The sequence below is a fragment of the Podarcis liolepis genome, assembly GCF_965112155.1.
Source record: "Podarcis liolepis genome assembly, chromosome: 13".
Classification (NCBI taxonomy): Eukaryota; Metazoa; Chordata; class Lepidosauria; order Squamata; family Lacertidae; genus Podarcis; species Podarcis liolepis.
In genome coordinates this window covers 42,824,072-42,839,918 of record NC_139573.1, presented here as the reverse complement: position 1 = coordinate 42,839,918, position 15,847 = coordinate 42,824,072, and the positions used below count along the sequence as shown (strand labels likewise).

General features: G+C 44.6%; 1 protein-coding gene across 2 annotated transcripts in view; it reads left to right on the top strand.

Moving 5' to 3' along the window:
- Positions 1-11,115: 11,115 nt before the first annotated feature.
- Positions 11,116-15,847, top strand: part of KCNH6 (potassium voltage-gated channel subfamily H member 6) — a 125,430-nt gene continuing 120,698 nt past the window's right edge. Inside the window, exon 1 of one of the 2 annotated variants that reach the window (XM_083469467.1) lies at positions 11,116-11,736. In XM_083469467.1, the coding sequence (XP_083325593.1) occupies positions 11,661-11,736 (76 nt within the window). In that variant the 5' untranslated portion in view covers positions 11,116-11,660. The remainder of the gene's footprint in view (positions 11,737-15,847) is intronic. The other variant, XM_083469471.1, reaches the window with a different exon arrangement.

Sequence of the window (15,847 nt, the reverse complement as noted above, 5' to 3'; positions counted from 1 at the left end):
TGTTGGAGTGGGGGAAATAACACCATCATTATTCCTCAAGGCACAGACTACAGGCAGTAAAAGAGAATTGCCTTTGTCCTCTGTTCCCTACACCTGCCCGATGTTCCACTAGACGTGTGTCTATCCTAGAAGTTTGAGACCTGGCTTCTGAAGGAGAATTCATTCCAGAAAGGTTCATAACTGTTCCCAAAGCGAGCTGCCCTTCAGCTTTCAACAGCAGTGCAAGATAGTGCCAATGCACCGAGAGAAATAATGAGCTTTGAAAACAGATTGCAGGGCTGAGTCGGAACTGTAAATTATGCAGGGGGAATCCTCAAGTGGAACCTGGCAGGAGTTTAGTATTTCCTAGCTCATTTGGTAGGGCCTGAGACTCTTAATCTCGGGGTTGTGAGTTCAAGTCCCACACTGGGCAAAAGATTCCTGCCTTGCAGGGGTTAGACTAGATGACCCTCACGGTCCCTTCCAACTCTATGATTCCAAGTCTATGATTCTATTAAGTCCACAGGGTGTGTGCTGGATATTTCCCTGCCCTGCCACCCAAAAATGTAGCAAACATTTGAGCCAGCTGATTCATCGGAGAAAACTGCTTTATCTTTAAAACTGGGAAGTTGGAACCAAATTCCTTCTGGAGGAAAATAAAGTAAAATTTGGATAGTCAGGAGATTGAATATTTTCTGGACTGCAGGTGTTGGAGGAGGCAGGCAAGATGGAGATGGACATGATGAAAGAATCGTTTTCCGATGGTCTGCCTTTTCTCTGACTTGGGTTCGAAGGTGGAAGAAAGATGGAATCTAAATGTAAGATATCTGTGAAAGTAGATTCTGGTTTCTGTTTCAAGCAGGAAGTCAAGGGGCATAAAACGAACCAGCAATATTTCTTTTTTTTATAATATTTTTTATTCATTTTCAAATACAGATTTATACAACCATATCACATTTTATCACAGATTCCTCTTTTTTTGACTTCCCTCAGTTTCTCTGCCAATCTTCCGTTTTAATTATATTGTTAACGCATTTCCTAATTTTAATATTGCCTTTAAATATACCCTCCCCAGTCTTATGAACCAGCAATATTTCTTAAGCAGCCTTCCCTTCTTTTCACAAACCTTGATTTTGCAGACTTGCAGGAGCATGAACCGAAACCACAGCTCCTGATAAATTGAAGTCCACAGAAAGTACTGCAAATCATTCACAACCCTGAGTACAACTGGCGGATACTAGCCCTTTTCTTTTTTGCATCTAATTGGACTGCTAAATAAACATATTATCTGAACATACTGGGGAGGCTGCTCCTCTAAATGCTTCTCAGTCTGGTAAGACGGTTTGGATTCATTCACTACAGAGTTTACAACCTTGAACTTCTAGCCTTTCATTTATATTTTATAAGATGCTTCCATCCTATCACCAAGTAACGGAAGAGAGAGAAAATTGCTCTAGACTGAAAAGCAATTCAGTGTTTAGTGCTTGATGATGAAACACAAACGGCTGCTCCCTTTAAAGGCTCCCTCTTGGCAGTCTCCCACCCCCCACCTCTGCAAAGTGCAACGCTATTTCCAAGTCAAGATTAATTTAAGGGATCAGATGAGATATTCTGACCCTGGCCTCAGGTGGTGGTGGTGGGAGGAAACCCTCTCTGTTAAAATGCAGGCAACGTCTGAACTTCATAAAACTGCCAACAAAAACTGTGTGGCATTATGGATGATAAGATTCTCCAGTTGCTGCAATTATCTTGCTGTTCATTCAAACGACCCCTTTGCAGTATCCCTGTTTAATATCTGCTGTGTCATCCATAATATGGCTCAGCATCATACTAAAACAATAGATTCCTTCCATTCTTCCAGTGCATAAAGAGGCAGGACTGATAGGCTATTAATGATAATGCTTGAGTTAATTTATCTAGAATGAAAGCCACCAGCGCTGGATTTAGGGCAGTGCATGCGTGCGCGCGCACACACACATACACACACACACACAGTGCTCCGAGTCGAAGGGGCACAAAATTTAAAAAACAAACTACAACTGTACCAAAAGGAATTATTGTGAAAATTAAGAAATATTGGGTGGAAGGGTGCCAAATTTTGGCCTCAAACAGGGCACCATATTACCAAAGCCTGCCCCCGGAGTCACACCCAAGGACCCTTGGAAAATTAAAGACAGATGAAGGTTGACATAACCTTAGCGTAAAGGTAAAGGGACCCCTGACCATTAGGTCCAGTCGCAGACGACTCTGGGGTTGCGGCGCTCATCTCGCTTTATTGGCCAAGGGAGCCGGCGTACATCTTCCGGGTCATGTGGCCAGCATGACTAAGCCACTTCTGGCGAACCAGAGCAGTGCACGGAAACGCCATTTACCTTCCCGCCGGAGTGGTACCTATTTATCTACTTGCACTTTGACGTGCTTTCGAACCGCTAGGTTGGTGGAAGCAGGGACAAAGCAACGGGAGCTCACCCTGGGATTCAAACCGCCGACCTGATTGACAAGCCATTATTTCTCTTTCAAAAATCTAGCATGTTTATTTAAGATCATCACCCCCCATACACTTTTCTACTTCTGCCCCCTCCCACCCCATTTCTTTTCTGGTGCCATCACTGCACATTAATAACTGAAAAAGTAAGCATTGTTTTGAAAGTTGTCTCCAGTACCGAGAGAGAGGACAACAGGTTGTGTCTAGGTGTGTTGGCATTTTCAGCTGCCATTTCTAGATTGCATTTTGCTTGTACCAAGATGCTTTTCAGCCCTGCTGCTTCTGCTGTGCTGAGCTATTTCCCCCCAGGAATTACAATTTGGCTTGTAAGCTCCTTTTAGAAATGCAAAGATTTGCCCAAACCACTCCACTTACAGAAGGAGTGGCTTTGATTTCAGCTTGTTGATTTACTTTGCTGACAGTAATGGGGTCTGTTGGGTTCACTGTGTAAACAGGATGCTTTCTCAAACATCCTGCCTTTTTCAACAGAAAAAAGGGGGGGGGCTTTCAAGAGAAAGGGGGTAGTGAATGAAAAGAAGCAAAGGATTTGGTGTGAGAGATGTATTGATCATGAGTTTTCTCCAGATTGTGCACACATCAGTTGTCTCCGCAGGCCCAACAAACATGTAATGTAACCGCAGCAATAGAAAATCAAATCCATGGCCCAAAGAGACACAGAGAGTTAGTCATTTTGCCCATGGTTGCACTCCCTTGTGTTACCAATTTGTATGTATCCGAAGAAGATGTTGCGGGGGAGACCCAGTCTTTGAATTCCTGATTAGATGGTTCCATGAAGGCAAGCAATTGAAAATGAAACCTCACATTTTATTGGAAATCTGTGACCAGTAAAATCCACTCTCTTTGTGAAGACAAAGACTGTATTTTTCGCTCTATAAGATGCACCAGAGTTTTTGGAGGAGGAAAACAAGAAAAAAAATATTCTGAATCTCAGAAGCCAGAACAGCAAGAGGGATCGCTGCGCAGTGAAAGCAACAATCCCTCTTGCTGTTCTGGCTTTTGGGATAGCTGCGCAGCCTGCATTCACTCCATAAGACGCACACACATTTCCCCTTACTTTTTAGGAGGGGAAAAGTGAGTCTTATAGAGCAAAAAATATGGTAATTGTTTGGCTCAGTTATAATATGTTTCATCTTTGATATCAGGCATCTGTTTGACTAATCAGAAATATGCTTAGAGGTTAGTTCCACCTCTCTGATGATTTGGAGCTTACATTAGAAATGTGCTAGTTGATTTGGGCCAAAATTTAGACTTGGATAGGGGAAAATTAACCTAAGGCTGTATATTCAGAAGCAAAACACTGGAAAGTTGTCTGTTCAGGATTTGCTGCAGGGGTGAAAAATCCCAGGCACGCTAGGTGGCAGTATTGAGCTACTGGGGTTCACCACTGCCATAGTCAAGAATTCCAGCAGCAATAGGAAAGCGAGGCAAATAATTCTGGTATTTGTATTATTTTGCAAAAGGCAGCATGCCTAAAACTGTACCTGGGCTACCCCAAAAAGCATAGCTGCCCACCCACCGCACCTCAAGCAATGCGGGAGAGGAATAAAAAGTTCCATGAGATAAAAAGCCAAAGCTACACTCTGACTGAAACGTGGCACTTGCTGTGGCCTCTGCTTCTGTGTTGAAGGCTAACATCAGAAGGAATTTGGCCCTCTTTTGTGTTTGTGAAGTGCCCTGGAATATTAATTGAAAGGATCCCTGGAAAACTGTAATGCAGAGATGGTAATGGACTGTAATTCGCTTAGACCAATTTCATGCCTGAAAAATTATGTAGTACAACAACCGAGAAAAGAAAGCGTACCCTTAGAATGGCCATTCTTCTTCTGGCCTTTGGGCAAGGCAGAGAGGGGAGGAGTACTCTGTAGAGTTTTCTCTCTCTCTATCGAAGGTCATTCTGAAGGAGAACAGCAGGAAGGACATTTTGGCAAGGAGGAGACCGCAGTGGCAGCAGCCTATTGGATCTGGTGTTGCAGGAGCTCCAAAAGCGGCAGGGAATGGAAGGGGTGAGTTAAAATACGGAGAAGTCATAAAACGTGGGTCTGATGCCAAGGGAAGACGATTCTACTTGACCAGTGGGGACCTGCAACAAAGCATTGCAACGTATCGCCAGCCCCTAACAGGAGTGCTTCTCAGGAAGTTGGGAACTGGCACCTTATAGCACTATTAGAAATTCACAGAAGACATTTTCCTTTCCTTTCCCACTCTCCTAGAAACTTACCCAGCAGTGTTATAAAATCCTAAAGGGCTCAAGAGTCGTGCTTGAGGGGAAAGTGGTAGCATGGGCAGTAGGCTGGTGGTCCACTTACACACCACCCACAAAAAGGATCTGCACCACATTTCAAAATATGGTGGTACAAATTTGCATACAATTTGCATAAGCTAGTTCAAATGCATGGAGGTAAATTTATAAACCATTTCAAGTAGGTAATTTTTTTCAGAAGGCAAGACAATTTCCCAGCCAAATCACGCCGAATAATTAAAAAAAAAACCTTTAATTAATTTGCACCCCAGCCCATCAGTTCCTCTACAGTTAATTTGTTCCCAATTAATTCCCCTACCCAGATCCTGCTCCAAAATAATTTCCCTTCCAATTAACTGCCCCAGCTCATCAGTAACAGCTACCCACTTCCAATTAAGTAAATAAATAGGGTGCCTGGGTGTGCAAATCCGTGGCGGGAGGTCTTACTGTGAGATGAGCTGGCTGGTAGGTGGTGGCCTTCCTTCGACTAAAAACTGAAATAATTCAAAGGCAAGCCAGCTGCTCCCACGCCATGCTGCAAATTGAGTCTTCAAATGCCTTTGGAAAAAGGATGGCGCTTCCATTTCCAGGTGCATTGGATGGGAAAGAAATGGCTGCTCCTATGGGCTCAGAAGGGTAAACTTTTCTTCTTCTTCTATATAATGTTTCTGGAAATGGAGATTATATTGTTTCCCCAGGGGCTTCTGATGATTTTATTTCATAGTGCAGCAGCTGAGCTGCCAGCATCCTGATTAATTAGCTTAAGACAAACAAACAGAAAACACCAGCCACCTCATCTTGCTCAGAACATCCCAGCAAGCGTCTGGCTCGCCAGATTTTTTACCAGACATGAAGGGAAAGAGGGCATCAACCTTGACTGTGCAGGAAATGGCCATAGCTCTGTGGCAGAACATTTGTCTTGCATGCAGGTTCAGCCCTGCCTGAAACTCTGGCGAGCTGCTGCCAGTCAGTGTACAATTTGGAGCTACAGATGGACCACTGTGACTCAGTCTAAGGTAGCTTCCTATGGATGCAGGACTTCTTTGCATCTGTGGTAGGACTGCACCAGCACCTCTGGATTCTGACATCTGATCTTTCAAGTCATCTCAGTTATCACCGGCGAGCAACTAAACCCTGACCCAAAGCTGGCCCTGTTAACTTTAGAGAATCCTTCAAATCCTTTGATGACCCACAAAGATCTGATCATCCTATTGCTAGCTGTGGCATGGATGGAAGTTGCTCAGCATTGCGAGGACCCCAGAGGTCCATCCAAAATGGGATGGATGGGAAAGGATTGGGATATAGAGCTCTCTGAGCATTTAATACAACATAGACATGTGGTGCAAGGGCAAGTTAGGCATGACTCATTTGGTACCATTTGCTTCCCCATTATCAGTTACAAAACTAAATCAGATAAATCTGGGAGCAGCTGCCAGGACCATATAATACCAGTCCTAATGGATCTACGCTGGGTCCCGGTGTGTTTCTGAGCACAATTCAGAGTGTTTGTGCTGAGCTTTAAAGCCCTAAATGGCCTCGACCCAGTATAATAATAATAATAATAATAATAATAATAATAATAATAATAATAATGTTATTTATACCCCACCCATCTGGCTGGGTTTCCCCAGCCACACTGGGCAGCTTCCAACAGAATATTAAAATACAATAGTCTATTAAACATTAAAAGCTTCCCTAAACAGGGCTGCCTTCAGATGTCCTCTAATAGTCTGGTAGTTGTTTTTCTCTTTGACAGCTGGTGGGAGGGTGTTCCACAGGGTGGGTGCCACTACTGAGAAGGCCCTCTGCCTGGTTCCCTGTAACTTGGCTTCTCGCAGCGAGGGAATCGCCAGAAGGCCCTCGGCACTGGACCTCAGTATACCTGAAGGAGTGTCTCCACCCCATTGTTGAGTCCAGACACTGAGGTCCATCTCCGAGGGCCTTCTGGCGGTTCCCTCATTGTAAGAAGTGAAGTTACAGGGAACCAGGCAGAGGGCCTTCTCGGTAGTCACGCCTGCACTGTGGAACACCCTTCAGATGTCAAGGAGATGAGTAACTATATAACTTTCACAAGACATCTGAAGGCAGCCCTGTATCGGGAAGTTTTTAACATTTGATGTTTTATTATGGTTTTATATGTGTTGGAAGCCGCCCAAAGTGGCTGGGGCAACCCAGCCAGAAGAGCAGGCTATAAATAATCAAATCATTGTTGTTGTTTATTGTTTGCTTGTAGTAGCAGCAGCAGCAGTTGCTGTTATCAGACCCCTCCACCACCCAGCTGCCCAGCTGCTTAGTCCTTGTTTTCATGGCTAGAGTCGTCATAGCTATCCATAGTTAAAAGCAGAAGTTGGCAAATGTGTCCTCTTTTTTTGCTATCCAAAATATGGCAACCCTAACTATGGAGGGATAATGAGCTGAGTAAAAGAGATTAAAACTAATGTCTATTTCTCTTCTCTATACAGAACTTTTTGTTTCTATCTCCTGACCCTCCACCGTTGTACTGGTTTGTTGCCTTATGAAATACCAATGAAATTATCTTGCAGAATATTAAAACAATCTACAGGTAGCAGTTACTCAAGAAGAATCGGTAAGGGAAGAACAGGCTGCTGGTCTGCCTATATCGCCTTCCCACTGGCTCAGGTAATTTATTGCAAGCACTGTTGCTTGACTCACAACAGTGCACGTATTCGTGTTTACTCCAGCTCCAGCATGTTCCCACCACTGAGTACGCATAACATTAGCCACAACCCATTGGTAGCCTGTACCTTCTTGAGAAATACTCCTGTGCTTTGCATAAAACCGTGTTTCATCGGAATAGAAAACAGAAGCTGCAGTTAAGCTGAAGGGTGTCTGTTTCAGGCAGCCATATGTGAATTGGACATCCTCACCCCATCTCTGGTGTGTACACCAATGTAAGAAAGGGATTTGAAATGCAGTGAGGGGCAGGGGGTGGGGGGCAGGAATCGACCTCGTCGTGTTTCAAGCTACACATAGCCTGAGTCAGGAAGGGGGCTATACCAGTAAATGCATTCCCTTTTTCTCTCAAAGAAGAATAGTAAACACAGTCCAGCTCACCCACATCTGGAGTCCATGACCGCAGTGCTACAGAAGGAGAAGGCATGATGGAAAGGAAATTGGGTAATAGGTTTTACTGGTCAAAGCCTGTTGCTGTTGAACCATGTCAGATGCAATGAAAAACATTTCTGGCTTCAATGAAGTAAAGGCTCTTTGACAAGCTGTTTTTCTCCCCACCCCCACCCCCATCGCGCTTGTTTACTAGCTTATCTCAGTCAGCGATGATGAAACTAAGTGGAGGTTACATATTTTGCCCCAGCTCCCACAATATGTACACCCAGCAGTGAAAGAATAAAATCCTTCCCTCCGTAATTTAGTGCTGCCATTCTGGACCTGTCTGCTCCTGCCCTCTTTCAACACTGTTGGCAAGACACCGTGCAGAAAACAACATAAATCTTGGACTGAAAGAAAAGAGAAGTGAAGATAATATTAGAAAGGAAGGCCGAAGGAGAATTCTTTTGCGAGAATCCGCAAATGGATTTGAACTTGAACCAACAATGCTCCAATTCCAGAGTTGATTGGTATACCAAGGTCCTAAGTAAATGTTCCAGCCAAAACTTGCCAGGGTTTATTTGAAGCTTCCCAGCTCCACAACTGCACAAGCAACATGAGAACAGAGAAGAGGGAAGGGAAATAGACAGACAAGGGAAGGGCCAGAGCTCAGGTTCAATCCATTGAACCTGAGCATTCAGAATGAACAGAAACTGAAAGAGAAACTGAGTCAGAGACACAGGAAGGAAGAAAAGCAAGAGAGCGAAATGAAGGGTGAAGAGAAAAGGCCTTTCCGGATGTAGTCTGTCTCTCTGTTTTCTTTTTCTTTAACATACAAACTATTTTTTCTATGTATGTAGAAGTCTCCTAAGTATGGAGACAAACCCCTTGATTTTTCCTGTAAGTGACCTGCACACCTACTAATGGGTGTGGGGATGCAAAATTCACTATTAATATACAGAATCAGAAGCACACAACAAGATTTTGCAGCATATCCCCAGACACGAACAGACCCTCCAAGTGTTCCTATTTTCCTGGGAGAGTCCTGGATTTACAGAACCCATCCCAGTTTCTGATTTGACCCTGGAATGTGACGCTTTTCTTTAGGACGTCCCAATTTTCATTGGAGAAATGTTGGAGGGTATGGAATTATGCGACCTCTGAGCCAAGGAGATAAGTAACTAGACAACCTTTAGAAGACATCTGAAGGCAGCCCTGTATAGGGAAGTTTTATAATATTTAATGTTTTATTAAATCTGAGAGAGGAGGTTTTCATATTTAGGGGAAAGGAAAAGTTGTTCCTTTTCCTTTTCTTCCACCCCTTACAGTGCAGAGAAGAGTTTATAAGCTTCATGACACACAGGTGGTGTAGTGACAATAAAGGTTATTTATTATTATTATTATTATTATTATTATTATTATTATTATTATGGGACACGGGTGGCGCTGTAGGTTAAACCACAGAGCCTAGGACTTGCCAATCAGAAGGTCGGTGGTTTGAATCCCCGCGACGGGGTGAGCTCCTGTTGCTCAGTCCCTGCTCTTGCCAACCTAGCAGTTCGAAAGCACGCCAGTGCATGTAGATAAATAGGTACCGCTCTGGCGGGAAGGTAAACGGCATTTCCATGCGCTGCTCTGGTTCGCCAGAAGCTGCTTAGTCATGCTGGCCACATGACCTGGAAGCTGTACGCTGGCTCCCTCGGCCAATAAAGCAAGATGAGCGCCGCAACCCCAGAGTTGTCCGCAACTCTGGGGTCCCTTTACCTTTACTTTGTCCGCAACAGTCAGGGGTCCCTTTACCTTTACTTATTATTATTATTATTATTATTATCCTACTGACTCTGATCTGCCTCACTCAGGATACCAAAAATGATTAGGGGCTCATGCTAGCCATTGCATATCCCTGCCCACAACTCACCCTCAGTATTGTATAGGGCTTGAAGTTGCTGAGGACAGATGTTTGTCTGGCTGTTTGGGAAATGAGGGTAACTTGTTTTCTTTATGATTTACAAACTAACACCATTTTTTGTATGTGGGGAGTCCCTTAGATATGCAGAGACTGCTACCCTGTTACATTTAAGATGTGCAGATCCAGAATAGGCTTCCACAGTCACCTACCGACACACTGTAATGGAGCACAATCTTACTCGGCTATGAGTGATCGCCAAAGATGAAGATGATGAGGAAGACATTTAAGAAGGATATTGACAAGCTGGAAGGTGTGCAGAGGAGAGCAACCAAGATGATGAAGGGTCTGGAAACCAAGCCTGATGAGGAACAGTTGAGGGAGTTGGGTATGTTTAGCCTGGATAAGAGGAGACTGAGAGGAGATATGACAGCTTCCTTCAAATATCTGAAAGGCTGTCACATAGAAGATGGAGCAGGCTTGCTTTCTCCTGCTCCAGAGGGTAGGACCCAAACCAATGGCAGAGCATGAGACCCTTCACCTCAGGATTGTGGGTTCGAGCCCCACATGGGTGAAAGTTTCCTGCATTGCAGGGGATTGGCCTAGATGACCCCAGGGTCCCTTCCAACTAGACAATTCTATGGTTTTTGAACGTTTCTGTTTCACTGTGAAAGTGATAGTCATAGGACCACCAAAGTTGAGGTTTGGATGGGTGGAAGAATATGAAGTCCTTCTATTAATATAAGGTTATGAAGGTTGAGAGCAAACATGTTTTATTGTCTTTTTAAACAAATACAGCTCCTTTTCAAATCGCATAAGCTCCACTGCACAAAAACTTAGTTCTCATTGCAGTTTCCCCGCACTGCACAAAATGCTTTCAGCAGCATGTTTAGAACAAACCCTGAATCTTGTTACAGCTTTATTACTATAGCTATCTACGATGGATGCCAAGTGCTAGACGGCAAGGTGTCTGCTGAGGAGCGGGGGTGAGATCTCCATCTCTTCTTGAGTGATCGGGGCAGGAATCCTTTGTTTCCTCCACGTCTCCTTCCCTGACCCCCCCCCCCAGCAAAAGACTTGAGAGCGCAGTGCCAAAAAAGCATGCTGAACAAAGTGGTCTAAGCAAAATGTCATCTCCCAAGTTTCTTCTGCTGGGAGTCAGCTTCCCTGCCCCCATTTTTCCCCCGCTGCCCCCGCCCCACCCCACCGGCTCTTCCTTCCGCCCCCGGATTACCAGCCGGCAACCCGGGCGGCATCCTCCCTTGGACGGGCGTTTCAGCACCACAGCTTGCGAACAGCTCCCGCTCTCATCTGGGTCGGGAAGCGTTGCCTTGCCTCTGGCTCTGTGAAGGAGGCGAAACGGGTGGGGTAGGGGGGGGAGGAGAGGAGGAGACCCCTCCCACGCGCCCGCACCCTCCTCCCAGGCAGCCCGAAGCCTCCCCTCCAGCACCCACGGTGCTGAGCTGTTAGAGCAGAGGGCAGCGAGGTCCTTCTGGTCCTCGCCTATTTAGCATCCCAAGAAGAGGGATGGGAGGTGGCTGCTGGCTATTGTCAGATTAACAGCTGTTGCTGCTGACAACTCTCTTCGGGAGACATATATGGAATGGGACACTGATGACTAAGCATCATCATCGTTTTCTTTTTAAGGGAGGGGGGGGACCCAATCAAACGTGGTGCCTCCCATCCCATCTCTTTCCCTTTGGCGCTCATCTTTCCCCCTTGATTCACAGCGACCCACCCCCGCCTTTGATGGAATTGCATTGGCCACAAACTAACGGAACCTAGAGGAGGGGGCGGGAGGGCTTCCCCCTTCTCCAAGGCTTCACCAGGACAGATCCGCGTCTTCTTCTCCCACCCTAGAAAGAGAGACGGAGAGAAATTGCGTGGACATACCAAGCCAGCTCATCTTCTTGTGCAGAGCGGAACTTTCTTTTTAGCCATTGGATGTGAACGACAATTCGACAATGCCTGTCAGGAGGGGGCACGTTGCCCCCCAGAACACCTACTTGGATACAATCATCAGGAAATTTGAAGGACAAAGTGAGTAGCGTGTCTCTGTTGCCTTCTCTTTTCTGTGTTTGCTTTGCTTGAAGGTCAAAACTAGCAAGTGCGAGGAAGCTCCATCTTTTGCCTGCCGATATTGATGTGGAATGTGGGGCAGGCAGTAACAGGGGGGGGGCTTGATGCCTGGGTATATTTCAGAGCATTCCTCATTCTAGTTTGGGTACTGCTGCTTAAAACTTCCAGGATATTAAGGTAGCCTGCTTCCCTGGGCATTGCCCAACTCGCACCTGTGTCGTGACAGATTGTTGCAAAGGGACTGCCTCGGATTTTTATTGTAAACCTGGAATCAATCCCACTGGTTTTAAAAGCACAGACTTTGGGTAATATATCCGATTAAACAAAAATAACAAAAATGGCTGTTTCGTTAAAAATCTATCCCTGGGCAATTAGGCTTGTCTCCTGGCCTTTTGGTTGGTGGTGGAATGCTATTCAATAAATTTACTGGATCTTAGGGGTTTTTTTTGGGGGGGGGGAGGTTGGCCATGTAACTCATGTTATCAGTATTTTCAGTATTTTCCTTTGATAATATTGCTTCTTGCTAGAAATAATCCCATAAATCAGAACTTTCCATTAAAACAACGGCACCACTAAAGTTTTGCAGCTTGACACTACAGCAGAAAGCCCTGCCCCTTAGCCCAAACATCAGAACTGTCTAATTTCACTGAACACCACCATTATAAAGCCACAGGCAATCAGCCTGCCACTTGCGTGCATGCCTGCTTATGGCACATTTTTTGCACATTTTTGTACATACACAACTCCAAACTTTTTCTTTCTTTCTTTCTTTCTTTCTTTCTTTCTTTCTTTCTTTCTTTCTTTCTTTCTCTCTCTCTTTCTTTCTTTCTTTGGTATTGTGCACAATATCTGAATTTCCTGTATTCTGGCTGGATAAGTGCGGGATCAACAGAAGGCTGCCTATATGTTGCCAGATCTGCAGTGCATGGGCGTACAGACTAAGCCTTGGGTTTTCCTACATACATTAGTGGACTGTAGGATGTAGCAGCATAATTCTGTGGAGACTGGCCTGAGGAAATCTGTGTCTTCTATGTTAATTTCATTTGCTGTATTGGGCCTACCACGTAAAACCCAAATCTCCTAAAGAACCTATGCTGATGTCACAATGTGGTCCAAGAGCTCAAATCCCAGCATGGTTGCCAAAAGTCTCAGGTTCCCATCTCAAAAAAAAAATCAGATTTGTAATAACCTAATTCACAGGGATATTGTGAGGCTAATAATGATGCAAGCTGCCAATACTGTATAAATGTTCAATGTTAAATGTAGTCCTATTATTTATCTGAACCGCAGGGGTGTCTGCTGGCATCAGAATAAAGCCTAAGTTCAGTAGACCTATTGAAATTAATGTACTTAAGTGAGTCACATCCATTAATTTCAATGGGCTTGCTCTGAGCAGGACTAACATTGGAATCAGCCCAAAATATTTGTACACATCCTCAAGTGAAATAAATAGTGAAGTTGCCAGCTAGCGAAAGGGAGCTCTCTCTTTTTTAACCTGAACACAGTTAAACATGCGGAACACATGGCTACTGGAAGCCATGAAATGCCAGGGGAAAAGGAAAGGGAAAAGAATTAGATCAGCAATGGAAGCTGAATTTGTTGTTGGCTGCTTTTACGATACCCAGAAGTGTAATTTTCAGGCGCTTATCACCAATAACTAAGGGTAGATATCATCCTGCCCAACTTGTGACTTACAGGCTGCTTACACACCAGATGTATAAAGCAAATTTAAAGTGTATTGCTCCACACCCCAAGCCCTAAAGAGAAAAGATTCCCAGGAGCTGTTGTTTACTCTTCACAGAGCTACAGTTCCCATGATTCTTTGGGAGGGCTTAGATGTGGTTTAAATGTCATGTGTGTGCACAGCCCCAGGCACACCTGTGCTCTGTGTGTGTGTGTGTCACACACATTTCAAGTCAATGGGAGTTTTCATTTGTCCACTGAGGTGAATAACAGCCTTACTCTACATTCATTTTTATATAAGTTTCTAAGTTGATCAATACACATCAGTTTCCCTTAGGTGCTTTGCCTAGATGAATCCTGATGGCTTAAGAGAAAGTAGCTGCCCTTGTAAACAAATGAGAGAGTCTGAATGTTCTCTTTATGTATTGCTTATAACTCTGAGCCACTGAAGAAGACGCTTTGGGTTGAAGTGACTGGAAGTTGTTGAATAATATTATAAAGAGCTTACTGACTTGTTTGTGTGTCAAACAATGGTGCATTTGAAGCTGAACCCATCTGGTCTTGATACTGAGTTTAGAGCCATTAAATAAACTGTAAACAAAGAGAATATATCTCATTTTGGAAGTTTATACACCTTTATTTGTTTTATTGGCGCTAGTCTTTATGAGTGGGCTTTTATTTTATGTGCTGGTCACCAATTTATGACCATTAGAGGTGGAACAATATGTTTTTGTTGCAGGGTATGTAATGCCAAGGTAGTGTAGATGGAATAACTTTCTGGATAAGACAAAGGTCAGGCAGGCTCTGAAATCTAATTCAGAAAAAAAGACCTCATGATTTATTTTGGTCTTTTGATATTGCCCTGTAGCTCAGAAATCCATCTATCCTGTCCCCTGAGAATCATTTATTCAATGTTTCTCCTGAGGGCTCAGAGCAAATGGTAGGCTTACCTTAAAGAATCTCCAGTCAAGCCATTTGCCATGAAGCAGAATCTCATAATATCCATGGAACCAAAATATATTGATTAGTCTCTCATTAGTACGCCAGGAACCGCCACTCATATATTCAGGGCTTTACAACCTGGTGTCTATGTGTGAAGCTGTCTTGGAGATCTTTTAAGGCAGAACAAAGTGGTTCCCTGGATGTGGAGGATGGGCTTCAAGGAGGAAAAGGCACAAATCCTGCAAAGTCTGTTTTGGCTTCTCTAGTCTTCCATTCATGACTCAAGGGCCACATTCACAAGGGCCAAATACCAGCAGTTGATATGTCTACAAGAGTGTAGATGCTACATCAGAGTCAGAGAAAGGTGTGCCTTCCAGAGGTTGTTGTACTAAAGTTCCCACCACAGAGAAGAGAGTGCATCTATTCAGCCTTAAGATAACTGTTGCTCCATTTAAGATTTAATTTGTACAGGCAACCCCCAATTTGCACACAACAGAGGCTACCCTGCCCCATTAAGCCTTGTTACACCCCCCTTTCCCTGCCACTTCCGGGTTCGTGGCTAATGCACACAAGCATGGTTGCAAATGCTTTGAATGTGTGCTGTTGATGTTTTGAATCAGTGCCTGGAGGTGGTAATGGAATAGACGAAAGCCAAGAAATTAAAGCTTGCTCCAGACACCACAGAGTTGCTCCTGGACGGGAAAGGGGCCAATTCAAAGGACAGGTGTCGCAGTCTGCTTTGTGTAGAGCAGAACCTCCTGGGGGGGGATCATATTTGTAATCTAGGAAGAGCACTCCTGGGCCTGGGTTTGCTCCTGAATATCCGATGCTTTTGCCTAGCTAGTGTGCCCAGCTAGGCACACTGTTGTTGTTTAGTCGTTTAGTCGTGTCCGACTCTTCATGACCCCCTGGACCAGAGCACACCAGGCACTCCTGTCTTCCACTGTCTCCCGCAGTTTGGTCAAACTCATGTTCGTAGCTTCAAGAACACTGTCCAACCATCTCGTCCTCTGTTGTCCCATTCTCCTTGCGCCCTCCATCTTTCCCAACATCAGGGTCTTTTCCAGGGAGTCTTCTCTTCTCATGAGGTGGCCAAAGTCTTGGAGCCTCAGCTTCAGGATCTGTCCTTCCAGTGAGCACTCAGGGCTGATTTCCTTCAGAATGGAGAGGTTTGATCTTCTTGCAGTCCATGGGACTCTCAAGAATCTCCTCCAGCACCATAATTCACTAACTACATAAATTCCTGATGTCTGACCTGACCATCCAGATCAGGTTCCTGCAATATACTGTAATGCTTTGAAAAGCCTCTGGAAATCTCAGTTGGCACAGTGAGGGTCTTGATGAGGTCTTGCCTGTCAGATCATATTGCACCCATTGGGACTGGTTGCATGTTTGTGGCTGTGCCAATATTATGAAACTCCTGGCCATTTGGCTCCACTTTTTCCTT